We start from the raw sequence: 27,213 nt of genomic DNA, 5'->3' as shown, positions 1-27,213 counted from the left end.
TTATTATTATTATTATTATTATTATTATTATTATTATTATTATTATTATTACATATTTGTGGAAAGAGAACCTTATCCTTTGCCCTGCTTGCTCCCAGGCATATTTTAAGAAAATGGTTACACAAGCTGGCAAATTCACAATTCCTCTTCTGATCAAAGTATTATTAACAATTTAATCCAGAAGCTGAGAGCAGATTTAGACTCGTTACTGCTTTCCACCACACTCTTCTGTTTCCCTGAGCATTCCCTGAGAAGCAGCAAAAGGTGGCTGGGTTTGTGCCTCAGAATAGCTTAAAGTGGTACAAAATGGTGTTTTCTGATAGAACTTACTGAAGCTCCTTTGTGTATATGTAAGATGATCCAAATCAGCATGAATCTGACAAAGATGTCCCCTTTGTTAGTAAAATGAGCAGCTCTCATGGAAAAAAAAAAAAACCTATAGCCACTCTCCATTGTCACTAGGTAGGAAGTTTATAGCTCCTTCCAACTGTGAATGAAGGCAGTGAGTTTCAGGATGTTGGGATTCTTGGTGTGGAAGTGTTGCCAGAAGGTGAATAAAGCAGGATCCATCCACCACATTGTTTCATCCCAGCAGACCTGCACCAGCATCCATAGGGGTATGGAGTTTCTGTCCAGCTGTTTGCAGCTGGGAACCCAAGCTCAATGAGCCCAGAGTTCACAATGGCCACCAGGAGCCAAATTCCACTGAAATTGGTTGTTGCTGGAAACCTGTGGGAGACTCAGGGTGTGAGGGCCATGCTCAACCTCTGCAGGGACCTCAGCCTATTGAACCTCAATCCAGAGTGCTTTCCCAATCACTGGATTGGCTGGTTTTCCTCACTGGCCAGAGTAATATCAATCCAGACCAAGTGTAGCAGTTTATTGAGCTTTTCCCCCCCATTTTTTCTCCACTTTTTTTTTTTTTTTTTTTTTTTTTTTTTTTTTTTTTTTTTTTTTTTTTCTCCCCCAGATGAAAGAAGCCCCAGAAGTCATTGAGAAGCCAACAGTTACTATCTCTGCTCCAGCTCTAGGTGTCCTTCTCCATCAGGTCAAGCATTTCTTTGTACACCTGCTCGTAGACATGCTTGCCCCAGAGGAAATCAAAGTGGACAAATTCGGGGATGTACTTTTTGTAGACCACGTTGGAGATACGAGGCAGGGTGATGTTTGCATCTTCAGGGGCTGAAATCCAGTCCTGGCCTCCATACCAGGCAGCCAGTGGGGTTTTCATGTTCTCCAGCTCATAGAAGGGAGGAGTGGTCTGGAAGACAGCAGAGAGGTAAAGGGCAAGCCAAAAATTCAAAGTGTATCCTGATGGCTGCTTGGAATTTCTTCCTTATCCCAAGGGATAGAAGAGAAACTATCACCATGGGGCCTCACTATGCCTGGGGCTCCTGTTCTTTTCAACAGAAACCAGAGGTTCAAGAAGTCATCACTGAGTGACTCTTTTTATTAGAAAGTTACAAACCTGCTTCCCCATATAAAAGACATTCCAAAATTACCATGTAATTCATAGAATCACAGAATGGTTTGGGTTGGAATGGACCTCCAAACACCATCTTGTCCCAGCTCCCCTGCCATGTGCAGGGGCACCTTCCACTAGCCCAGGATGCTCAATTCTCCAAACTCAGTCCCAACCACTGCAGTGTTTTCATTGCAATATTTATTTATTTTTTCTCTGAGCATGGCTCTCTCTTACCTGGTTGTAATGAAGCATGTTGTCACTGCCGTAATCATAGTACTTGAATTCCCCTGTCCGATAGAGCTGGAAAAGGGGAGTTAAATTTATTATCCACACATTGGAGAGGTTTCTAAGAAAGATAAAAGAGGTGACAGGGGACTGCACTGCTCTCTCCTCCCACCAAGGCTCAGGGAAGTGATTTTTACATCTGGAACTGGGTGTTGGGAGAAGACCTCAGCACAGAAACCCACAGGGAAGAGCCTGGTGTACAACCAAGAGCCTCGAAGGAGACATGGCCTTTGGGCAAGAATTTTTGTGTGTTGTGGTCAACACCATCAGCAGAAGGATGTGATAGAATGCTTTTAATAATTAGGTGTATCACTAGTGGTCTTACTGACCCTCAGCCTTTACTCTGGCATCTCTTGTCCTGGTTTATCTCCAGTCTTTGTTCCACCTCCACCTCCTACGAGCCCCAAGGACTCTTGGACCTCTTTGTTGGAATTAATAACTTCATCTACACCAGGGTTTCAGGACAGCTCTGCAGGGGGAGCAGCAGGGGATTATTCCCAGCCCCTGAGCAGAGGGAAGAGGACACCAAGTGTTACCTGGCGCCAGTGCAACATGTTTTTTATAGATGTGGAATCAGGGTAGTGGGCCAGGTAGACATCCATGCGGCTCTGCAAGAAATCATTGGAGAGGTTTACCCAAAAAAATCCATGTCAGAAATAAAACCAAACCTGCTCAGTAGCCACATGAGCCTCACTCACACACTCACACAGAACTCTAGAGATCCCTGCAGCAAGCTGAGCAATTCCCATGGAGGGCTGGGCAATGTTAGGAGTCTGCCAGGTTTCCAAGGCAAAGTAAGGGTCCATGTCTCATGCTCAGGATCCTTTTCCAAAGACAAAGCTCAACTCACAGCAATAGCTCTACGTATTGTTCCTAATATGTTTCCTTCTTGGAATATTAAGGAATTACATCAATGCATTATTTGAGAAACCCCCACCCTGGTGCCTCCAGCCTGAATTTTTATACCACTCAAAGATGTGAAAGGCCATGTGGAGGCAGCAGATTGACAGCTCAGGATCACACAGTGAGAAAGTGGATCTCTTGAGAGGGGAGCTGGAATGTACATACCACGTTCAAGCTGTTGGCAAACCCACCAGGCAGGTAAAAGACCAAAGAGCACAGGGTTTTCAGCACAGGGTAGATGCATATTCTGGAAATCACTTGCTTCAGGATATAATCCTCATCAAAGACCACTGTGTGTCCTAAAATGAACTGTGGAAATCAGAGGAGTGTATCAGTGGGGCTCACGTTCTTTTTTGCCTCCAGGTGCTCCCCACCTCTTTGCTCACCAACTTTGCTGTGCTTTGTCATTCTGGCTTTTCAGAAATGGCCACGGCCCAGGAAGAGCCCTGACCTTCCTAGGAGAGGTTTCTCCTGGGAGAAGGGACCCAAACCCAATTCCTATTAATAGTTCTCTGATTGAGGTGTGACAGGAAGATGATTTACCCACCCTACAGGCTCACAAACACACAGAGCAGGGAGACGGAGGTGATGCACAAGCACTGTGTGTCTCAGGTGACCTTGGCAGTCCCTCCCCTCCTCACACCTCACGTGTGGTGAGCACATACCTTAACCAGTGCCTCAGGAAGGTCAAACACCCTCACCAAGGGGGACTTCATGTGTGAGTTCACGGTGATCGGCGCCAAGGCGAAAAACATCTTGATTTTGCGATCCAGCTCGGGGATGGATGAGAAGGCAATGAAACCTGTGTGAGGGAGAAGGAAGCAGACCCTGCCCTGTTGTTTCTGAGGGAGTTGTTGACTTCCAGGTGTGTGTGCCCATCAGAAGGCCCCTCAGACATGGCTCTAGCAGGTCGGGCTCTGGCAGCAATGAGATGCACCCAGTTTGGGGCTGCCAGTGCTCAAAACTCTTCTGTTAAAGCAATTACCTGCTCTTTTCCCTTTTGTTGTTTGGAAATGCCTGGACATTACCCTCCCTGACCAAGGTTTTAGGAATACTCCCAGACTGGGGGTGCACAGCTGATGTGACTCTGCCAGGTCTGCTCTCCTCCTCAGTACCTATGGTGGTGCCTTGGGAATAAGCCACGTAGTACAACTGCTCCTGCCCTGTTCTCTGCAGGATGTAGTTGATGGTCGCTGGAAGGTCATACATGGCCATCTCATGGAAGCTGCAGGGGAGACAGGCACATGAGAAAATCACTCTTGCTGACCTTGCCATGGCTACTTGGGTGTGGGCAAGAGCTTGGGCAGGAATGGGCAACCCAGATTCTGCCCGCTGGCAGAAGGTGTGACTATCAGGAGCACCCCTCCTCCAGCCTGCAGACACTGCTGAGGGTACCAGGGACCTGCCCACCCTCCAGTTTCACAGTAAACACACCTGTAAGCTGAGTATTCCTGCTGGTAGAATTCAAACTCTTTGTGTTTCCTCGACCAGCTGTTCCCCCGGCTGTTCCCGATCCAGACATCATAGCCAGCGTCGGCGAGGATGAAGCCCAGGCTGGTGTTGGGCAAGTTGGTGACCCAGTTGCTTCCTTCCAACACCAGGCCGTGCTGCAGGAGGACCACAGCCTTTGGAGCTGGAGGAAGAAGAGGAGGGATCATTTTCTCTAACCACTAACAGAATTGATCATTCACATCCCGGTATTGCTTTGGCAGCATCCCCATGGGAAGTGACACCAGCGCAGGGACGTGGCCACCTCTGTCCCCCAGTCTCTCTGGGGAGGTGTTTTTGAAGAAGGACAGGGCAGAGACTGGAAATCTGGAGTTTTTTACACTGATTTGCTGTGTATGTATGTGTGCACATACATGCTTCCCAGGGGAGGGACACACTGCCAATAACTGGCAATTACCCCAGTAATTACCATTACTTTGAAACAGGGGTTTCAGTGCAGAACAGGAAGATCCCAAAATGGTGAGATGGCATTGAACTGGACACAGGAAGGATGCAAAATAGTGAGATGGCATTGGATTGGCTGCCTGGTTTGGTTTCCTTTCCTGACTAATGGCTTTTTGCTTCTCCACTGTCTGGTTTTGAGCTGAGGTAAAACCTGGGGCAAGATTTCTCTGTCCCATTCATTCTCCTTCCTCTTTGGAGCAAATCCTCTCAGAACAAGGTGGGCACCTGCATTTCTTCTGCTCCCAAGGCTATTTGCCTGATTTTTCCTACAGGGAAAGCTGCCTCCTGGAGGACCCAGCCCATGGTGAGGCAGCCTTGGGCGTGTCCTACTCCAGCCCAGCAAAGCTCTGGGGGTGCCTGGAGCAGGCAGAGCTTGCTGTGGCACTTACGGGGACAGAACATGTTGGGTGCCTGCGCCCCTGCCTTGTGGGAGATGCTGAAGCTCTCCAGGTTGTCTCTGCCATGGGGAATCCTCTGCAGGGTGAGGTAATAGCCATCGTCTGTCACCACCTCGTGCTCCTCGTAGGGGTACCCGTGGTACCGGACAATTTCGCCCTGTGGGAAGGGAAGGACAGCATGGGACAGTCCCCAGGGAGAGAGGATCTCTGTCCTGAGGGCTGGCAGGGCTTGGCTGGGCAAAGCCATCTGTGCTGCTGGTGACTCTGGGGGGAGGGTGGACTCAGGATGTCCCAATGTCCCTTCCACCAATGCTGTGGCGATGTCATGACTTCAGCCAGAATTTCTGGCAGGTCTAATGAAGAGCTGTCCCTTTTTGTATTGCAATCAAGAGCAGGGCAGCACAGACAGCCAAACTCTGAGCTTGAGAGGGCTGTCCTGACCAAACCTGCTGACTTGGAATGAAGCCCACCATAAATGCCTGCCATAAATCTCTGTATGCATAAGAAGAGGGAGACAAACATCTAATAAAATCCTGGTGTAAATCCTCGGTGAAGACACACAGAGCCTGTGGGTCTTGCACAGACCATGGCAGCACAGGGAACTTGCACAACCAAGAAGGAAAAGAAGGGACTTACAACACCCATGGACACCTCGGGGTTTTCTGCTGGCTTTGCATCGATGAACATTAAACAAGAAATGGTGAGGAACAGCCACATCATGGTGATCTGCAAAACATTGTGGTGAGGAGGGTGAGAGACTTTGCTGGCACTGGCACAGAAGCTGGGGGGAGTTCTCTTGATGTGCACTGCTCTTCCATCAGGGTATCCACCTGACCCCTCAGCAGGTGAAATGATTTTAAAACTGAAGTCCTCTAATGGGTCCTGAAAATGGCTCATTTTGCTCATCTTCAACAAAGCTGGAATTCAAATTCCATCCCATTTTAATCCCACATCCTCCATCAGGCCCTCATACTCAGAATCATGCACAGGTACATATGTATGTGCCCAGGCAAACCTGGTTTTTGAGGGGGTGATTATAGATAATTCATTTTAAATAATGTCTTGGATAGCTGGAAGAATAGGTCATTTTTGTTCCGCTGATAGCTGAACTAATGAGGAGTAAACCACCCAATTTTAAGTTGCAGGGCCGTGTTCTTGACAAGAAATCAAATAATGTGGTTTGTGTGGGTTTTCCTTACAACTGAGAGAGACCCTAGGATGCTCCTGGCTTGTTTTTGCAGACCTGAGAGAAATACCATCTCAGGACATCCCTGCTTTTCCTGGGAAAGATTTTGGTGTCTGCTTCAGCTTGTTCTTACCACAAAACATCTGACTGCTCTTTTATTTCACCGAAACAGAATCACAGAATGCTTTGGATGGAAAGGGACTTCAAAGTTCCAACCCCTCTGCCATGGGCAGACCCCAGCCATACAGGAAGGGGTAAATTTGTTGGAGGCAACAAATTCGCAGCAGAAATACTGTCTCAGCTACTCAGAGGAGATAAGTAGCTCCTCTATTGTGTGGAGCAATTTAGCAGAGACCTGCTAAATGCCAGCGCCAGGTATCTTGCACGCATCATTGCTTCCCTGGTGAAATAGAGGCGATTGGGAGCAGGTTTCTGTCACTTCCCTCATCCTCCCCTTGCCGTTCTGCGGGGGGAATCGGCTCCGGAGGTGGGAGAAAAGGCAGCGGGGAAGAAAAGCCGCCTGCTCCCTCTGGTGTCCCCGGAGCGGATCAGAGAGGAGGATCAGCGCCTGCACCGCTGCAGCCCTCGGGCACATCCATCCCTCGGGCACATCCATCCCTCGAGCACATCCCTTGGGCATATCCCTCGGGCACATCCATCCCTCGGGCACATCCCTCGGGCACATCCATCCCTCGGGCACATCCATCCCTCGGGCACATCCATCCCTCGAGCACATCCATCCCTCGAGCACATCCCTTGGGCATATCCCTCGGGCACATCCATCCCTCGGGCACATCCATCCCTCGGGCACATCCATCCCTCGAGCACATCCCTTGGGCACATCCCTCGAGCACATCCATCCCTCGGGCACATCCATCCCTCGGGTACATACATCCATCCCTCGAGCACATCCATCCCTCGAGCACATCCCTTGGGCACATCCCTCGGGCACATCCATCCCTCGGGCACATCCATCCCTCGAGCACATCCCTTGGGCACATCCCTCGGGCACATCCCTTGGGCACATCCCTCGGGCACATCCATCCCTCGAGCACATCCCTTGGGCACCCTCCCGCTCACAGCACCGGCTGTGCCGGACCCAGGGATCCCACCCGGTCCCATCTCCCAGCCGGGCCACCAAGGGCTCCCCACCATCATCACCCTGAGCTCCCTGGGGTGCGATATGGGGACAAGACCCCTCCAAGAGGGTTGGACTCCTTATTTTAAGGTCGAGCCTTTAGAAAAGACAAGGAGAGACTGAACGCATTTTTGTGGCGTAGCGTCAGGAGAAGGGCATGCAAATTCCAGGGAAGAGCCTTGCCTGGGATGGCCCTTTTCTCTCGACAGTCAGCTTGGAAAAATACTCCCTCTGTGAAATGTCCCTCATCTCAGCAGATCTGGAGAACCCTCGGTGACCTCCGAGAGGTGCAGCAGGGTGACAGCTTTTCCACCTGACCCTCTCCAAACACCGCCCTCCCCTCCCTGAGCAGAGACATTCCTTTGGAGGCAGGATACCCGGGAAGCCCTGCTGTCCCACTTGGGGCTCTCCAAGTACCTGCAGCTCTGTTTTGCTGTCTCAGGCACCCAAGGAAGAGGGATTACCCGTCGAGGTCCCAGAAGAGGAGTGGGAGGCTTTGTCCCCGATGTCCCCCGAGCAGAAGGTCGCTGCTGCCTGCACACACTGCTCTCATCGGGCTGTTATTCCCTTTGCTTCCCAGGTTGGGGAGCGTCAGGAGCGCCACTCCCTCTGATCCCTCCTCCTATGAATGTGTAATTTACCTGAGGGCTGGAGTCTGCTCCGGCAGGAGACACCCTCCCTGCCTGGGCTGCCTTGGGAATGTTTTCGTGGCGCTGCACAGGAGCTGGGATCCGTAACAAATCGGATGTTTCCACCTGATGGAGTCATTTGGCATGGGCCATGCCCTCTGTGAACCCGGGGATGGGCAGCCCCTGGGCTCTCCACCTGCACTGGGACTGGGTTTTGTGCTGGTGCCCTGGGTGCTGAGGGGTGAGTGGGACAGCCTAGCTCATCCCAACAAACTCTAGTGGGAAAACCATCCAAGCTCCTTTTGGTTCTTCCTGATGCCTTCTGACATGGAATGAGCCTGAAAATGCAAAACCTCCCAGTCCCAATAGTAACTTCAGGGGGTGCTCTATTGAAAAAAAAAAAAAAAAAAAAAAAAAAAGAGGAAAAATAAATCCATCCCCAGGGAGGGAAGAAGCTGTGGATGGAGACTTCACATCTTGCCAGACCTTCAGCTGGGGATGCCTTTGGCCAGGAGCTGCCTGGTGCCTGAGCAGGTCCCTGCAAGGGATGGTGATGGCTCACACGAGCTGTGGGTGTCATTTTTGGCACCTCTGCCTTCGTGGCCACCTCTCCACTCCTCGCCCAGGTGCCCACGATGTAGGGCTGACTGCATCCCGTGGGATCCTGCATCCCTCCTGCAGTCAGCACCTGCCAGGCGTGGTCCAGCCACGCTTGCTCAAATGCAGACGTGCTTTGGAAAGCCTACATAGCTCCACCTCTATGTGGATCTGTAATGACTGGTCTTTACCAGGACTAGCTAGAGGCAGTGCCAGAAGCCCTCCCAGCTGGCTCACCCTCAAACGAGCAGTGGCTCAGAGAAGAATCTAATTTTTCTTCTACAGGAAGAGGAGGAAAGGTGGAAAAACAAGATCCCCTTTCCTCCCAGCCCCCAGGAAGAATTTGCCTTCCTTTTGGGGACAGGACAACAGGAAGACTATGGCCACAGGTTAACTGCTTAGAATGTACAAGTTTCAACTTAACACTACAAACAAGAAACCATTCAACCTTTGGAACCCTCAGAACACCAACTATCAGAAGAAACAATTTGTAAACCAATAAAATCCCAGATTTCCATGCAGCAGGTGCACAGGTTGTTTCAGTCACTGCTCCACACACGGCTCTATGTCTGCTGAGGGGCCAACAGGAGGGTGTTTTTTGTGGTCCTGGCAGGATGTAGAGCAGGGCACACACACCTGGCAGGTACCAGGTCTGTGGAAACACAAGCATACCTTCATCCCCAGATACTGAGATCACAAAGACCTTCCCAAATACTGGTAAGAAGGTCTTGCACCATTACCTTGGGTTTGGGCAACTGAGCATCACTGGGTGATTGCAGTGATAACAAGTGATTTAAAATTACTGGATTCTGGGAGTTTTCCTAATGGTTTAGAGTACAGATAGCTTTAGCCCTCTCTGTTTTTAAGAATAAATTTTAAAGTGCCATGGGCACTTTCCACGATGGCTTGTCCTGCTGCTGAGTGAGGAATACCAGTGTGGTGTAACACCCCCAAGACCTGTGGGAAATGTCTTGTTTTCTGTGAAATGTATGCAGGGCCATTGTCTGTTTTGATACCTAAAGCAGCAAAGGCTGAATGCCAATGTACAATGGTATCCCGACTCTTTCCTCCTTTTAAAAAATTCCTGTGAATATGAGCAAATTATTATAAATATTAGTGAATGATGGGTCAGAGAGAATTATTTAATGGGTTTCACTGTTCATTGACCTGGTGAGCATTAGTCAATCAAAAATGCATATTGTAGGTGCTTTGAATTTGGTTTTTTTACGTTTGCATCTCTGCTTTTAAATACTGAAACAGAAAATGCAGAAAGAGCACAGCACTGAGCAACCTGGCCAATAATTTTCTCAGTCTTTTATTCTGAATCCACTGTATTTACCACTTGGATGTGTTTATATCAAGGCAAGTAAGTTCTGTTTGCTGTGGTAGCTGAACAGGTGATGAGAACCCACCTCTATTTTTAGCCTTAACAACTCCAAACATGAACATAGTTTAACCTATTAAATTCAGATTACATACACTTATTATGAACAGTAAGATGATACATCTAATAGAACAATAAGCATTACTAAACAAAATTACTTGCAACTGTTTCAATGCTTTACCTTTACCCAGGGTCTGTAATAGCTGGACTTGGATACCCTTTTCTGGAACAAGGCTTCCAAGCTTACCTCGAAAAGAGGGTTCAATTTTTATAAAGCTAAATTTACAAGTCAAGTGACTTCAGTTTTTAAAGATTAAAACACCTGGGATTTATGGCTTACTTTCCTTACCAGCCAGGTTCAGGGCTTGATCAGGGAGAGGAACTTGATTGGGAAGGTTTTCCTTAACGTATTTTAAAAACAAACCTTTATTAATATTCACTGAAAAAGTTCTCCAGTATAAACAACTTACAAATAAACAAAGAAATATACATAAGTAATCATCAAATAATATCTTATGGCTGCATGCCTGCATGTATCAGGCATTTCAATTTTGTCAATTGTACTAAAATGCATAATCAGTATACTTAACATCATTGCTTAATGGCAGCAGTGCAAACAACAAACCCTTTTATTTTGTTAAGAATTTTGAAATTGAGTCAGAGTTAGTAAAAATAAAAAAAGAAGGTGTTATTTCACAGTATACATGGGCTAATCAACAATTTTAATCAATTTAAACATGGGGTTTTTTTTTTGATAATCATGCATCTTCAATTAATATGTTTTCTTCAGGAAAGGCATAAGGCTGCAACTTTATGAGTAAAATTTTTATTAATTCAAAGTTCCTGTTAATACCTTCTCACATTTAGTTTTTAGCCTCTGTAATCTCAAATTATTTCAGTTCTGTGATTATTGCATCTGCATGCTTAGCTGTAAAAACCTAACATTAAAAGCCACAATCATATTTTGGTTCAAAAATAAGAAAACATACAAATTAGTATCTTAGTGATAGCAGCGACAGATCTGCTACATCTAGAAACTTGCTATGGACAGGAGTTGATGAGTGTTTTGTCATGAATAAATATTAGTTGTAGTTGTTAATTGATTTTCAGCATGAAAATGGTTTTGCAGATATTGTAAACAGAAGTGACAGGTGGAAAATACCTAGCTAGAGAACTTTGCAATTGAAATTTGCTAATGAAACTGTTCTTAGCCTTCAGGCACCTCTTTAAGATCTATTGTTGTAGATGACAATATAATATTTGCTTTCACATTCATAGATTAGCTTTTTGCATCACAAGTATTTTGATATGGTACAATTTGTACTTACTTTTAATTGCTTTTGTATAGTATAATCTGTCAGTTTGTGTATGCACTGTATAGTTTATATATATTTATATATTACAGTTATAGTAATAATAGTAATATAGTAGTAAATATATATATAATATAGTAAAAATAGTAATATAGTAATAATAGTAGTGTGTTAAATATATTATGTCTAGGCTTTAGCAAAATGTTAAAATAGAGACTAAAATACTTCTATGTAACCAACTTAGAGAATGATGTAAGGCAATTATTTTTCTTACATCTGCAGACTGGCCTCTCCAAATGATAATAATGACAAACCAGAGCATAAACATCTGGGGAGGATTTATTGACTCCTCACTGTCAGGAAGTATGAAACAACAGGATGGAAATCCAGGAAAAAATAAAATAGATTGACCTAATTTACAGAATGTCCTGCAGACAAGTCAGAGGTTAAAACCAAACAAGAGAGTTCCTGGAACATCAAAAACTCAAAAGAATGTTTGAATAAACTCATGAATATACATGTACTCCCCGCAATGTAACATATAAAGTATATAGACAATTGCCAAAAATATCCCAACACTGGGTATGTTTGTCCCTGGTTTTATCCCTTATTAAACTTGTAGAATTCTAAATTGTGAACATTTTTTTTCACACTGTGGAGTTCACAGAAACTTTTGGGTTATTAAATGTAGTACATATTTTAAGGACAGCGTTCATCCATTTTCAGTACTTTGCTTTAGGATGTGAGGGTTAGGTTTTCTATGCTAGAGGTAACCTCTTCCACATCAAGGAAGTAGCAAAGTGGAAGCTGTTCTTCCAGAAAAGGGTAACTTGAAAAAATGTGTTAGTTCCCGCTTGAAAGGATATCTTACAATTCAAAAATATTCCAGGAGCATCTATTCACAAAAAAAAAGTAATCAAAGCAATGCAGGGAGTCACAAAGTGGTATGGTAAGAGGGTTTGGGGTAGTGGTAACACAGGCAGAACAACACTAATGAGAGAAATTACAGATTTGTCTTTACAAACAAGCTGTGGGTCTGCTGATAGACAAGACTAGCAGTGAGAGATAAAAGAAACAGTTGGAAGGATTCCACTGATTGATGAATGGAAAAGATATTTGTCTTTATAAACAAACTGTAGGTTTGCTGATAAATGAAATTGGATATTGAAAGATGAATGAAGCAATGGGGAAAATAATGAATTCTATAGGAATTAAAAATTAAAATGGAGGGTTATACATTAGAGGGGAATCTCAGGTGTCAGGTGTCCCAGGAAATCTGTACCTCTCAAGTACCTCAGCCAATGGGGAAAGAGAGAGGGAAATGTAACTGGGAAATTGGGATAAAAGGAGGCTGCATTCTCCAAAACTTTGAGACATCCCAGGAGAATGCCCCAAGGCCTCTCCCTTTATTCAAATAAAGCAAAAGGACTTCTCTGTCTCCTTTTTGGACATAAACCTCTGCCATTTGTGGATCAATTTTCCTGACACTAATGACTCCTTAAATCGTGCACGGCCTAGATGCAGAAATGACCTGTTTAGCCTGCACTTGTTCTTGCACAAGGTGGTGCAAATGCTGTAGCGGCCCTGAGGAAGGGGTTACCCATTAGTTAGGGCTCTGTCCTAGCACAGTTTTAGCTCAGGGGTTACCCTTTAGTTAGGGCTCTGTCCTAGCACAGTTTTAGATCAGGGGTTACCCTTTAGTTAGGGCTCTGTCCTAGCACAGTTTTAGCTCATGAGGGCTGCAGTGAAGGCCTGGCCTGCACTGGGAGCAGCCTGCGGGGTGCACAAAATGGCGGCCGCTGCACAAAATGGCGGCCGTGCCTCACGGAGCAAAGCCCACAGTGCACGGGGAGCAGGGACATGGAGCTGCCTCCTGCCGTCGCCCCTGGACTCCTGGAGTCACCTTCCTGCTGCCCACACCCAGACAGCCGTGGGTGTCCCACTGGACCTGCCACTGTATTGTGTCTGTGCCACGTGCCTGCGGCCCCCACCATGTTCTCAGTGCTCACAGCTGCCCCTCCTGCCGCCTCTGCGGGCTGGGTGGGGCTGCAAAGGGCCCCCCAGGCTCTTTCCACTCTCTACGACTCAGCTCTAGCTGATGCTGCTTTGTGGGAGCTCTTTTGTGATACAGAGTCCCCTCTAGGATCAGACGGATCAGGGGACAAGGGGCCATCATCTAGTGCTCGTCCCCCAGCCCTGTCAGACTTACAGGCCTTTGCTGGCGGCGCAGGGGTCAGCGTGGTTGCCGCGGTTGTTGCCAGGTGATGTGGTTTGTGGGTGGTGGTGGGTGGCCCTGCTCTGCTTTGCTGCCGTGGTGTGATGTCCCACAGGCTCGGGCGCCGCTCACACCGGCCGGGAATCCCGGCCTCTCTCCCGGGTGCTGCCCGCCATGGTGTCTCCCCAGCCCTTCATGTCCTGGCTGTGCAGGCTCCAGGACTCAGTCACCGCTGGCTTCTCTGCCCACGATGCTTGTGGTGCCACGATGCTTCTGAGTTTTGGTGCAATTCTGGCCCTGGTGGGCACACCGCAGAGAGCCCTGAGTGCCACTCTGGCTGCTGCCCCCTCGGCCTCCTGCCCGTCCAAAGTCCAAAACAAACCTACAAGGCTTTAGAACATCCATAGTAGCTTCCAGAGAGTCCAGGGCTTCAAAACATTCAGTCTGTAGATCCCAGACCGTGCCATGCTGCATGTATTTAACCACCCCGTTCAGGTAAAAGGAGGATCCATACCTTCATAACTGGGTGTTCCACTGAGATCCATCCGTGTCCTTCAGCGGCTTTTTTTCTTCTACATACAGAGATATATACAAAAGGGGTCTGGACTTTTGCAGCTCTCCACACTTCTTTGGCTCTTCTTACCATTTTTGTTAGGCTCTCCTTGCCTGTTTTTGCAGTTCTTTCGCTGCTGGCAGCTATTATGTCTCCCCCACTGTTCAGGTTTGTTGATCATGTCGGGTTTCACCACTTGTTACATGAGGATTGTAAGTTGAAGACAGACACACAACAGGTCACACTGAAGGATCATGCCACAAACAGCCCAGTTTATTGTTCAGCACCCCCTTTTAGAGGGGTTCAAAACTTCTGCCCTTACACATCTCGTTGGTCGGGGTCTCCACACCTGAATTGGGTTTTCTGCTATGGCCAGATTTATCTGTGCAGCTACAGACCAGCTGTGCTGTGACACTGGCCCTGGCATCAGTGGGGAGCCCCCCAGGATGAATCAGTGCACAGCATGTTAAGGCATGAGCAAATCAGAAAAAAAAAAAAAAAAAAAAAAAAAAAGGGATAAAAATTAAGAATTTGGAGCCAAGCTAATTCCAGTTATTAACAGTTATTTTATTTTCTTCCAACATGCATCCGCTGAAAGGCAAGGGTAGAGGAGAGGATTACTGGAAAACAGCACTGGGCTGCTTTCCTACCAGTGCTGCTGCTAGGACAGGACTGGTGTGACCATGATGTCCCCTTGGAGGGAACATCCCCACACATGGGCAGAGAGGGACCTGAGACCCCCTGCCCCACGCTGCTTTCATCTCAGGGGTTTTTCCTAAATTTCCTTGCATTTCAGCTGGCTGGCCATGTGGGCACTGAGGTCCTGGAGTAGTCCTTGTCCATGGGATGGTGCTCTCCAAAGGGACCAGGAAAGCCTGGGCAGCAGAGGGTGCTGTGAAAGTGCTGGTGAAGGAAACATCGGGACATTGGGACATTGAGAAACCCCAAACCCAACAAACCATGGTTGTCCACGTCTCCTTGAGTGTGGGGTGGCTGTGTGGCCTGGCTGTGGCCACCCAGGGCAGGAGCTCTGTGGGGATGGAGCTCTCTCCTGGGAGAGGATGGGAAAGGGCTGGGTTACAGACAGCAACACCAACATTTGTGTTTGTGCTGCTTTGTCAGGCTCAGAGGGGCGGTTCTGTTGCCTTGATAAGCCATGCTGTTATCTCAGGCCCTCAACAACCCTCTGCAGCTCTGATGTTGTCCCTGATGGGGGCCAAGGTCAGACCACAGATGCCCAGAGGCTGCTGCCAGCCAGCATCACCACAATGCCATGGCTGGCTTTACTTTTCATCTTCCTGCAGCTGTGGAGGAGCAGGAGGGGGAGAATAAGCCCCTCCATGAATCCTCTACTTTTCAGCTGATTATAAAGGTTTTTGGCATTCCTTCTGTTGCAGAGTGGGTGGGATGTTCCTTTCTGTGTGTGCATTCAGTGCTGTTGAGTTTAATTTAGTGAGAAACTTTGGCTCAGGTTTTTCTTCTTTGTCAGCAACGGAATGTAAAGTCTGCTAGTGAAAAAATCCCACCCAGCTCCAGAACCCCAGGCCACCCCTGTCTCTGGTTTGCTTTTCTCCTTTATCACCTGGGTGCCAAGCAAGGCTCTGTGCTGAGCTCCCTGGCTACCTGATCATTTTACTGCTATCATAACTAAACCCCTTCCCACCTTCCCTCTGGAGATATTTTGCCCAGCCTCTCCTTTCATCTTGACCTTGGCCTCCACCCACCATCTGTGGGTTCACTCCAATGTGGGGGTGTCCCAATAGTCCCTGAGAACCCAAATCTGGATTCTGCATTGAGATACCCAGTGGCAAGAAGAGGGGATAATCCCCTCTCAGGGATTGCATGTGCAACATGTCTTGAGTGGAGCTAGAGGGCCAGGTATGGAGTCATCCTTCCCAAAAGTGGCCAAGCCTGTCCAGGAGGAGAGGATAAGGAGGTGGGGCAGGGGCTGAAGAAATAAGAGGGGAAGGCCTAAGGGAGAGCTGTGGGCTCTTGGCTTGTCCAGAGGCACAGAGGGAAACAGGAATTTTGGGAGAGAAGGACCTCTGAAGGACCAAGAAAGGCTCGTCAGGCTTTCTGCAAGCCACTGAGGGAGATGAAGGTGAGCCTGGAGGCCAGAATCTGCTGGTGAGGACACAGGGACCAAAGGCAGACCTGGCCTAACCCCTGCAGCCCCATGTGGGGAACATCCCTGCCCACATCCTGGTGGGATCTGGCTTTGATGCCCCTGGGGCATTCTAGGGAGAAGGAGAAGGTCTGTGCAGCTCTGTCTGCAGAGCTCTGTGTATCTCAGCAGTGCCTGTCCCTGCTCTGGTGGCAGCAGGGAACAGTGGGGACAGTGTGAGCACTGCAGGGAACCACAGCCTGAAGGTTGTGAGCTGGGCTAGCGAGAGGCAGGTTTTGGGGAGCATCCCCCCAGCCACTGGGCTCCAGGGTGATGGGAAGGAGCAGGTGACCTTGGGGGGTCACTGGGGTAATGTTAAATTCCCAAGCTGTAGTAGTAGGGTAGCTGAGGGAGAAGACTCTCACAGTTTCTGCTGGTGGAAGCTGTCCCTAGGTCAGCTTGAAGATTGAGCCTGCTTTGTTCTCTGGCACTTCTCAGCATCGTTTTTGCTCTCTTTTCTGGAAGGAATGCCCAACTTTGCCTTGTCAGGTCTGTGTCTGGTGCTGCCTGAAGGGTCAGTCAGGGCAGGGAACTCTTAACCCAGAATTTTGTCACCTCTCTGTAGCTCTTACCAGACCAGCCTCCTTCCTCCAGGACTTGGCTGGTGTGTGGAACAGCACCCGAAGGCCTCATAATTAAATAGAGCACTTGCAAAGTGCCTCATTCTGCTCTTTCATGCCAGCATTTAAATCCAGGAAAAAACCCAAGCAATAATTCTGCTGGTGAAAACCACAATAAATGTGTGTCTATCCGAGCCAGAGGTATTTTACAGAGGAAATACTTTACTCAGCAGCGATACCAACCCAAATCAGGGTGAGCAGGAAGCTGGGATGGAGATGGAGACACCAAAAGCCCCTTCCCATGACCACTGCTCTCCTGGCAGGAGGAGAGGTGATGGGGCTGGAAAATGTGGTTAAAGGGACCCATGGACTCAGAGCCATGGTGGAGGGCTGACTGTCACCCCTGCCCATGGGAGATTTGCTTTGCACTCTTTGGATTTCCACTTCCAGCAAGTACACCCTGACAAAATTCAGTCAGTGTCACATGCAAGTGGTGTCTTCCTCCTTTCCTGGGTGAGATTTTTCCCTTTCTTTCAACTCAGGCATGGTCCCTGAGCCCTGTCCTTGTGCCTGATGCTGACATGCAGAGCTGACACATTACCAACATGTACCCGCACATGGAAAGCCAGGATAAGCAGCCAGTGACAGTCTGGCAACCCCAGGGCACAGGCAAAGCAGATGGAATCCCTCTGCCAAGGAATGCCAAAAATACAGCTCCCAGCTGAAGGACACCACAAGATCTGTGTGTTCCCGGTGATGGGGCCGTGTCCCAAACTTTGGGATGTGGCTCTTTGCTGCTGAGCTCCCTGGGGTTTGGGATGCAGTGTCTGAATCACTGGGCTGTGTGGCTGGGGAGGGACTGGCCTTCCAGGTGTTGATGGACAAGTCCCAGCCTCTCTGGGTGTCTTTGTAAGCCAAGAGGATTGGTTCCCTCTGCTCCCCCAGCAGCTTTGAGGATGAGCAGGAACCACCTCTGCTCTCCTCCACCCTGGTTGTCCATGCCCAGGGACTCACAGCTGAGTGCAGTTTGGGTTGGATGGTGGGATGTGTTACCTGTCAAGGCTGGAGGAGCTGGCACTGGAGGCACTGGGCTGGCCTCTCCTCCAGGGAATGCTCTGGACTGTGCTGGTCACCTGGGGATGGACAAAACTCTGATGACCTGTGTGACCCCAAGACTGGGTGCAGGAAGTGGGGGCTGCCATTTTCACTCTTCTTTCTGTGTTCTTACCCTGTTTCTCACCCCAGCCCAGGAGTCTTTTTGTGCTTGCTGAATGCCACAGGAATGCACAGGGACTAATCCTTCCTTGTCTGCCACATCTTGGGATACCAGGAGAAGTTGCTTCTGTCACTGCTGAGCACTGCCTGCCAGGCTCTCTCTGACACCTGTGGGCTTTGTGGCACAGCTTGTCACCACTCATGGCCACCATGGTGTGCCACTATAACATCTGGGTGACACTGGGCTGGGCAGAAGAGCCTTGGGCATGGAGGTGACCTCCAGCATGTGGGAGAGCTCAGTGCCACACCTCAGGAGCTGGGAGAAGGGTGTTGAGAGGAGGAAACTCTCACCATGAAATGTGCAGGAACCACAGAAACCACAGGCCTGTGTGTGGCCATGGAGCAGTGGAGGGTCTCCTTGCATGTGGGTTGGGTGCAGATCTAAGGGAGATGGACCATGGGGACAGAATTTGGCAGGGATTTGACTCCTCTCTTTCCCAAGTGACAAGCTCAACCAGAGGATGCAATTGGTGTGAAACTCCTGTGGGTTTAGCAACAAGAAAACAACACTGAGGATCACATTGTTCTTTCTATCTGGCATCTCCTGATTCCTGAGCAGGCCTGTTACCCATCCCTTGTCACCCACACTGGTTATTTCAGCAATTGGTCAGTCTCTGATGTCCCCAGGCATGGCCTGCAACGTCTTGCACTAAGTCTGTGTGCAACTGGGTGAGGAGCCAGCCACTGCAGCTCCTGCCCTCCTGCTGTCCTTTCTACCTTCATTCCACACCCAGGCTGAGGGGCTGCAGGACTAAAAGCACCTGAAAGTGGTGATTTGCAGAGTCCAGCCTGCAGCTGTGGCCAGTGGTGTTGGGCAGCTGTGCAGGACAAAGGGAGATCAGGTTTAGCAGTGGGCTTTGCCTATGGGATCAAAGAGCAATCCAACCTCTCCTTCCCTCAGCCATCACAGCAGTTTAATCCCAGGACATCCCTTCTCAGCTGCATGTGGAGATGGGAGCACCAGGGTGGTGGTGGTGGGCTTGAGCACAGAGCAGGGCTTGAGTTGGCACTTTGTTTTCCAGTGTGAGAGGGAGTTTTTGCTGTGGTCACACGGTGCTCTGCAGCAGGTGGATGTTGCCATTTTCCTGAGCAGCCCAGGAAAGCTTTCCATGCAATAAGGCTACTGGAAAAATATACTGTGAGAGGCAGACAGCCATCTTAACTCCTCCAGCAGGATCATCAGGGAAATGGACTTGAGTCTGGAATGCCTTGGGCTGGATGCTGTGGGTGGCAGGGCAATCCAGGAGCATCCAAGGCAGGGATGGAGCAGGGAAGCTCCTGCAGGATGCAGCTCTGACATGACCCCTCCTGTCTGGGGGAGGATTCTTCCCCTGTAATGCTTTCCCTGAAAGCCTAAGGATTTCCCTGAAGGCCCCCTGATGCTTTTCCCAGGCAGGGGGTGGTGGGAGGCTGTTTGTCCCACACTGCAATTACAGCTGGGCTAGCTGAGAATGGTCAGCCAGAGAGGCTTGGGGTGGGTTCCAAACCACACAGGGAGTTGTAGACACCTGCTCCCTGTGGCAGCATCAGGCTTTGGCTGTGCTGCCATGCTGCTGGGGCAGCACAGTGTTCCTTGTGCCCCTGGAGCACCCACAGCCCTGCTCATCCAGCCCCATTATCCCCCAGGTGCTGCAGACAGGTGAGATGTGGCTGCTGCTGGTGGCCCTGGGCCTGGCCCAGGGGCTGGAAGATGCCATCCCAGGTGCTGAAGTGTTCTACAACCCTGAGACATTCATGAACATTGTAAGTGCTGGAGGGGCACTGCACTTCCACATGGGTATGCCCAAAGTCCTTCCCAAGGGACCAGCTTGGCTCACCCCTTCCCTGCACCTGCACCAGGCCTCTTTTGGGGACATGGGGCATCAAAAATCTCCCATATTTGCTTTGCTGTCCCTCACTTCATGCCCTCAGCTTGGCCTCTCCCTGCTCTCCCTCTAATTCCTTTTGGTGGAGGTGACATGTGGCTGGCAGGAGTGGGTGAGGCTGAGGCAGGCACAGGGCACTGGGTCACCCTCTGCCCTTGCACCATTGTCCCTGCAGAGCCAGAAGATCCTTCTCCACGGGTATCCCAGCGAGGAGCACGACGTGATGACAGAGGATGGCTACTTCCTGAGCCTCAACCGGATTCCCCACGGCAAGGAGGGAGCTGGGCTCTCAGGTGGGCTCAGCCCCACCCAGGGGGGCACCACTGTGACCCTGGCCCCTGTCTAGATGTGAGAGGAAACAGTGGGAATACCCGGGCAGCTGGAAGAAGGATGAGGAGTTTCTTTCTGGCAGCCTTGAGCTGTCCCTGGGGATTCAGGAGCTCAGCACTGTGTTTTGCTGCACCTGAGATGGGGCAGTGTGACCCAGCAAAGCCCCAGTGGCTCTTTCCCTGCAGCAAACTCAAGGTCCAGGCTCAGAGCCTGGGATAGCAGAAGCCCCCCAAACACAAAAAAGCACCAGCACAAACAGGGAAATAATGGAGAAGAGAACGTTTAATGTGCAGCCTGAAGAAAACAGTGTCAAGATGTACAGCGGTGTTTTATTTCCATATAGGAAAGGTGTCTTCTGTCAACTACCTCCTCTATCCCCTTCCAGGACCCAGGACCCCCGTGCTGATAGTGCATGGGTTTTGTCTGGATGGTGGTGACTGGGTGGACAATTTCCCTGACAGCAGCCTGGCCTTCATCCTGGCGGATGCGGGATATGACGTCTGGATCGGGAACAACCGGGGCAACAGCTGGTCCCGCCGGCACCGCAGCCTGTCCATCAGCTCCCAGGAGTTCTGGGATTTCAGGTCAGGGGGCCCCCAAGGACGGGGTGCAGGGCTGCCAGCGCTGAGCCCCCGGTGTCTGTGGGAGGTTGGGAGGCAGGAGTCTCCTCCAGGCTCTCCCTTTGCCGCGCAGCTTCCACGAGATGGCCGTGTACGACCTCCCGGCCATGGTGGGCTTCATCCTGATGCAAACTGAGCAGGAGAAGCTGTTCTACGTTGGCCACGCTCAGGGCAGCACCCTGGGTGAGTGAGGAGGGGGGGAGAAGGTGGTGGGTGGGTGTGATGCCTGTGAGAGGCTACCTAGAACAGAGGCTAGACGGTGTTAAAGGAATAAAGTTGGTATTTATTAAAAAGGACTTCAAGAGATTCACCTTGGGCAGCACAAGAGCCTGGCTGTGGCTACCCAAGATGGATCCAAGATGGATGGTGTGCCTTGAGTTTGCACACTTTCATGTTTTTGTCCATTTTGGGGTTAATTGTCCAATTACAGCTTCGGGTTATGCAATCCCATCCTCCCAGGTTGCTCTCCTCAGTTCACTGATGTTTACACTTTTTGGGCCTGAAGCTGCAGCAGTGTCCTTGGTTCTTAGGCTGGAAAATGATTGTTTTGTCTAACTAAACTGTGAGGAGAACTTGCTAAGGCTTTGTATGAGGTTCAGAGTTACACACCAACGCAGTACAGAGTCTGGAAAATATGAAAGCTAAAACTTAAGGCATCATGAGCAGGGCATGGGGTTGCCATGGGAAAGAGGCATCAATGTCCATCCCAAACTGGACACTGCTGGGAACAGGACTGCTCTGGCTGCTGTCCCTGCCTGTCTTCCTGTATGGAAGGGGTTCTCCACAGCCTGCCCATCTACCCCAGACTGTGCTGGCATCCAGGAGCGTTTTTTGTTCAAACCCTGCACCTCAAACACAGTGTCTGGGGTGAGCTGATGTTCATGTTGTGATCTCATGCTGCTTTTCAGGTTTCATAGCGTTTTCCAGCTTGCCACATCTGGCTGAGAAAATCAAACTGTTCTTTGCCCTGGCTCCTGCGTACACCTTCCACCATGCCCGGGGCCCTGTGTTAAAGCTGGCCTTTCTACCAGACCTGCTGATCAAGGTACAGGAGGTGTTTGTGGGCTGTTACTCCCAAAATCCAGGGACTTTTGGCAACTCTGGCCTCTTGCATTGCCATTGTGCACTGATCCTTCACCCGTGGAGGGGGTTGGAGCTCCTAACACCATTCCTAACAGTTCCTCGTGCTTTTGCAGGAGCTGTTTGGAACCAGAGAGCTGGTTCTGGTGCCCAGGAATGAGAAGGGGTTGCTGATTGAGACGTGCAGCAAGCTGCTGACAGCTGAAGTGTGTGCCAACAGTATCTTCTTCGTTGGAGGGTTCGACAGGGACAACTTGAACACGGTGGGTGCACCAGGCTCTCAGTCCTGCCCTCTCTGGTTTTCCTAGACACCTGGAGATTGTTAAGGAGACACAACAATGAGTATAAACCCCCAAAATAAGGTGTGAAAAACAGTGGTTATTTGGGGATTTTCTGCAGTGGTGTCGGGGTGTTAAACCTAATGGAGTCTTTAGTAAGAGAGAATCACTTGTGGTCTTGTCTCTTAGGGAAAGGAAACTCTTGCCTCATTTTTGGCTGACACACAATAAGTTTAGTGAAGAAAATAACCAAAGAATGACTGGACCACTTGTATTTCCATTTTAAGATATTGATTAAGTGGCTTGCCTTTGAAAGCTGCTTCTAGCTCTGAGCAGAATAAAACTGCCAAAGAATAAAGAGCATATAACTTTTATATCGCAGTTACAAGACAAAATGTTGGAGGGTTTTTTGCCTAGATGGATTTTCATCCTTCCCAACTAACTTAGAAAATACTTTTTTTTTTTTTCCCCTCTAGAGCCGACTGGATGTGTACATATCTCATTTTCCAGACTATACATCAGTAAAAAACCTTCTGCACTGGGGACAGGTAGAGACTCTGATTTTATAACTACTTTAACTTTTCTTTCTTTTAGTCTGCAAACGTGGTATTTTCACATGCTGCTTCATTCACCCTGGAAACAGGTGAAGGAGGTAGAATCAAAGCCAAGAGATAAAAGGGATTTTTAAGCTGCTGCACCAAGGTGTCTCAAAAGCCACAGCTGTCCAGGGGGCTGACCCAGGGTATTACCTGGATTAACCCTTTCCCTCTGCCTTCCAGACTGCAAAAACCGGGAAGTTCAGGCAGTTTGACTACGGGCTGAAAAACGTGGAGAAGTACAAGCAGGTGAAGGGGATGGGGCTGGCTGGGATCAAGATTGGGGATCACACCCCACCCACAGAGCCCTCAGGTAACAGGAGTGCTTTCCCCTTCCAGCTGACGCCGCCCTCGTACCGGATCGAGGCCATGAGGGTGCCGGTGGCCGTGTGGAGCGGGGGCCACGACTGGGTCACCCCCCCTGTGGAGACCTGGCGTTTGCTGCGCCGCCTCACCAACATCGTGCACCACGAGCACTTCCCCGACTGGAACCACTTCGACCACCACTGGGGCCTGAACGCCCCGCAGCGCATGTACGGGAGGATGGTGGCCCTGATGGAGGAGAATCCATGAATCCATCTATGCATCCATCTATGAATCCATGCATGAATCCATCTATGAACCCATGTAAGAATCCATCCACGAACCCATCTGTGAATCTATCCATGAACCCATCTATGAACCCATCCATGAATCTATCTATGAATCCATCCATGAACCCATCCATGAACCCATCTACGAATCCATCCATGAACCCATATGTGAATCTATCCATGAACCCATCTATGAATCCATCCATGAACCCATCCATGCATCCATCCATAAATCCATCCATGAACCCATCCATGAACCCATCCATGAATCCATCCATGAACCCATCCATGAACCCATCTAAGAATCCATCCACGAACCCATCTGTGAATCTATCCATGAACCCATTTATGAATCCATCCAGGAATCTATCTATGAATCCATCCATGAACCCATCTATGAATCCATCCAGGAATCTATCTATGAATCCATCCATGAATCCATCTATGAATCCATCCATGAATCCATCTATGAATCCATCCAGGAATCCATCTATGAATCCATCCATGAATCCATCCGTGAATCTATCCATAAACCCATCTATGAATCTATCCATGAACCCATCCATGAACCCATCCATGAATCCATCTATGAATCTGTCCATGAATCCATCCAGGAATCCATCTATGAATCCATCCATGAATCCATCCGTGAATCTATCCATAAACCCATCTATGAATCTATCCATGAACCCATCCATGAATCCATCTATGAATCTGTCCATGAATCCATCCATGAATCTATTCATAAACCCATCTATGAATCCATCCATGAGCCCATCCATGAATCCATCCATGCATTCATCCATGCCTCAATCTATGAATCCATCCATTAATTCATCCATTAATCCATCTATGAATCCATCCATGAACCCATCTATGAATCCATCCATGAACCCATCTATGAACCCATCCATGAATCCATCCATGGATGCCCCAGGATGGAGGAGCTGCCCGTTCCCATGTGCCTTGGGGCATGGTGTTTGTGTAAGGGATGCCCTGCTTAAAAATGTCTCCTGTCCTCCTGTTCCACTCTGATTTAGTGCTTTTAAATGCAATGCTGTGATTTCTGCCCACCCTCTGTGTCTGTAGAGATTGCAATAAAGTCTTGCATCACAGCCAAACTCCAGCCCTTGGCTTGCTGGGTTTGCAGAAGATCTGCTGTGTTTGGGTATTTTTTCAGCTTTTGCAGGCTCAGAGCAATCCAGGAGTGAAGTTTTACTCCAGGAATCGGGCATGTGCTGTGCTTTGTGGGTTTAGGCACAGAAGAGGAGGAAAGTGACCTTGGAAAGAGGTGGAAAGAGGCCACATCTGGCCCAGGGGGCTCTGAGCTGGGCACAGCTGGCAAAGGGCAGAGGAGCAGGAGATTCTCCTCACCAGATCCTCCTCACTGCGCAGAGGGAAGTTCAAAAACTGGTGATTTGCTAGTGATGAAATGTGCAAGGAGAGGCTGAGCCCTTTCTCACCTCACCAATCCACCCAGCTATCCCTCTCCAATCACATGGTTTCTTGCCAAGCTTTTCTTGCTCATCCTGTTTAGCTCCTTACTGTTGAAATGGAAATGAAAGTCGGGACTAGAGGAATAATTTTCAGCCACTCTGTTTACCCTGGAGGGGTTAACTTGTTACTGACTCTCTGGAAAAAAAAGCTATATTTTTTTCTTACACTTGTGCTGCATTAAACAGGGCAGGAATTGGTAGTGTCATGATTTAGTTTCAGGTTCTGGGGACATCTGGCAAGGCTGAGCATCTCTGGATTCCACCTTATCAGCAGGGCTACTCAGAGAAAACCCCTGCAATCACCAAAGCCATTGATCTGCCAGCTTGTAGGAGAAGAGCAGCCCAGCACCAGGATGGATGAGTGCTCTGCATGTGCCTTTCACCTTGCCAGGGATGGCAATAGCCAGAAGTTGGCACCAGAAGGGTTATCTGCATCAACAGGGGATCCTTGGTGTGGCCCAGTGACCAGAACTGAGCTATTTCTATCTTGTCAGCAACTCCAGGGCTCTGGAAAAAAAAACTGAGTGAAAACCTGACCAGGTGAATGATGAGAAACAGCAATTCAAGGAACAGACACCAACATCTCCCAGCCTCCCTGATGAAGTGTGGTGGGATGCTCGTGCTCAGCCTAGCAGCCCCATCTATTTATTACATGGGATTCATTTATTCTGTTTATTGCATATTATTTATGACAGACCATCTCTGTGTTACATGTGCTGGCCAGCAGCTGTTTGTAGAGCTGTGCAGGATTCTGCCTGCAAGTCCCAGCACGTGGCAGAAGACACCCACAGCAGAAGGTTTTAGGACCTCCAATCCAAAGAAAATAAAAATGCTGACGGTCTGGGCGGATTAAACCTCAGCGGGATTAATTTGCAACCTCTGCATCCCCCGCCTTTTAATAGTGAGATAAATATGTTTAAAGGATAAAGCATTGCTCTCTAACCCAGCCTGACGTCAGCTGAGCAGCTTGTGGGGCTGCAAAGCTGGGCTCAAAGCATCAATCCTCCTGAGGAAGGCAGCTGGTGGTGCCACCAGCACCAGCACCAGCACCAGCACCACTGGGGTCTCTGCACGAAGCTGAAGACGGAAAAGAGAAGGATCCACATGGAAGTCAGCCTGTCAATAGATTGCCTAATAGCAGGTTGACAGAATTAAGGGATTGGCACACGGGATTGGAAGCTGCTGCCAGGGATTTGCAATGCAATGCTGGGGCTGATGAGGGTGGGTCACGTCTGTGTTTAAGGCTGCACCTTCAAACCAAACACCTCAAGTACCTTTCCAAGTGAAAGCCAGGCTCCTGTTATTCCACCCACAAAACTCTGAGGACCTGGAGTCCTGACCACTATTTTATATTGCTTCCCAATCCTTTCTCAAAAGAATCAGCCTGCTCAATTCCGAGAAGCTCAGCAGCCACGGGCCAGCAGGTCTGGCTGTCACTGGTGCCACATCAAACCTGGCTTGCTCCCCCAGGAGCCCAAAAGGCTGTGCCACCCTGGGGTCTTCCCTCTGTACCCTCCTGACCCCAGGGGACAATTTTGGGGTTCTTTACTCATTTATTTCTACACCTTCTGGGTCTGCCATGTGCCTCGAGTCTCATCTGCAAATGTCCCCCGCTGCTGGCAGCTGAATTGTTTTCATTTCAGCCAGGATTTGGGTCACAGCTTTGTTTCAGGGTTTTGAAGGGGAAAGAAAACATTTAGGCACAGCAAAAGGAGACAAAGCAATCAAGGAAAAGCCCTTTTACCCCCATGGCAAAACACCAAGTGAAGCTGCATTTTTAAATTTGGGGGGTTTCTTGGGCTTTGGGCAAATTGTTTCTGCTGAAAAGAGACTGGAGACTTAAAAAAAAAAAAAAAAAAAAAAAAAAGGAGATGTGTTTAAACAGGATTAACTTAAGCAAGAATTTGTACTACAGAAAGATGCTTAGAGAATCTCTTAAAGAGAGAAAAGCAAACAATATCCAAATCCGATAATCTGATCACCCGATAAAATTTACAAGCAATTTTCTTAGCAGAGAGAAGAGTATTTACTGGAAATGGACCATCTTGAACAAACTGAATAAATAGATTAGGTGAAAAGCATTACCTAAAAAGACAATTTTACAGAAATCTTCTTGGAATGAGGCAGAAGCCACATACTTAGGAAGAAAATGGGTGAAAAAAAAGAACTAAACCATGGATTATTTACTGCAACCAATGTGACATGCCAGGAAAGGGTAATGAGTGCAAGCTTCTTTTCATAAATAAATGCCATTAAACTTTCATTTTGCTTGCTGGCTTTGCCCTTCAGATGAGAAAGGGATGATGAGGGAAGCAGCAGGGGAACAAACACGTCATG

At 48.8% G+C, this 27,213-nt stretch overlaps 2 protein-coding genes across 3 annotated transcripts; one reads left to right on the top strand and one right to left on the bottom strand.

Moving 5' to 3' along the window:
• LOC130255146 (putative lysosomal acid lipase/cholesteryl ester hydrolase) lies at nucleotides 1–13,674 on the bottom strand. 2 transcript variants are annotated; one of them, XM_056495543.1, is made up of 10 exons: nucleotides 13,461–13,674; nucleotides 5,641–5,730; nucleotides 4,996–5,161; nucleotides 4,088–4,286; nucleotides 3,769–3,878; nucleotides 3,319–3,455; nucleotides 2,819–2,962; nucleotides 2,287–2,358; nucleotides 1,700–1,765; nucleotides 1–1,261 (listed from the first exon to the last, which is right to left on the bottom strand). In XM_056495543.1, exons 2-10 carry the CDS (start codon nucleotides 5,722–5,724, stop codon nucleotides 1,028–1,030), a joined length of 1,212 nt encoding a protein of 403 aa, XP_056351518.1. In that variant the 5' UTR covers nucleotides 5,725–5,730; nucleotides 13,461–13,674; the 3' UTR covers nucleotides 1–1,027. The 2 variants fall into 2 exon arrangements, with proteins under 2 accessions (XP_056351518.1, XP_056351517.1); XM_056495542.1 differs by lacking the exon at nucleotides 13,461–13,674 and adding an exon at nucleotides 7,746–7,877.
• Nucleotides 13,038–24,530, top strand: LOC130255149 (lipase member M-like). Its single transcript, XM_056495546.1, has 10 exons — nucleotides 13,038–13,512; nucleotides 19,645–19,761; nucleotides 20,059–20,176; nucleotides 20,599–20,797; nucleotides 20,907–21,016; nucleotides 21,742–21,878; nucleotides 22,030–22,176; nucleotides 22,668–22,739; nucleotides 22,971–23,036; nucleotides 23,127–24,530. The coding sequence occupies exons 2-10, from the start codon at nucleotides 19,663–19,665 to the stop codon at nucleotides 23,358–23,360; spliced, it is 1,182 nt and encodes a 393-aa protein (XP_056351521.1). The 5' UTR covers nucleotides 13,038–13,512; nucleotides 19,645–19,662; the 3' UTR covers nucleotides 23,361–24,530.
• The last annotated feature ends 2,683 nt before the right edge of the window (nucleotides 24,531–27,213 follow it).

Source organism: Oenanthe melanoleuca, chromosome 6 (assembly GCF_029582105.1).
Source record: "Oenanthe melanoleuca isolate GR-GAL-2019-014 chromosome 6, OMel1.0, whole genome shotgun sequence".
Taxonomy (NCBI): Eukaryota; Metazoa; Chordata; class Aves; order Passeriformes; family Muscicapidae; genus Oenanthe; species Oenanthe melanoleuca.
The sequence above is the reverse complement of the archived record's forward strand: the minus strand, read 5'-3'. Positions and strand labels throughout refer to the sequence as shown.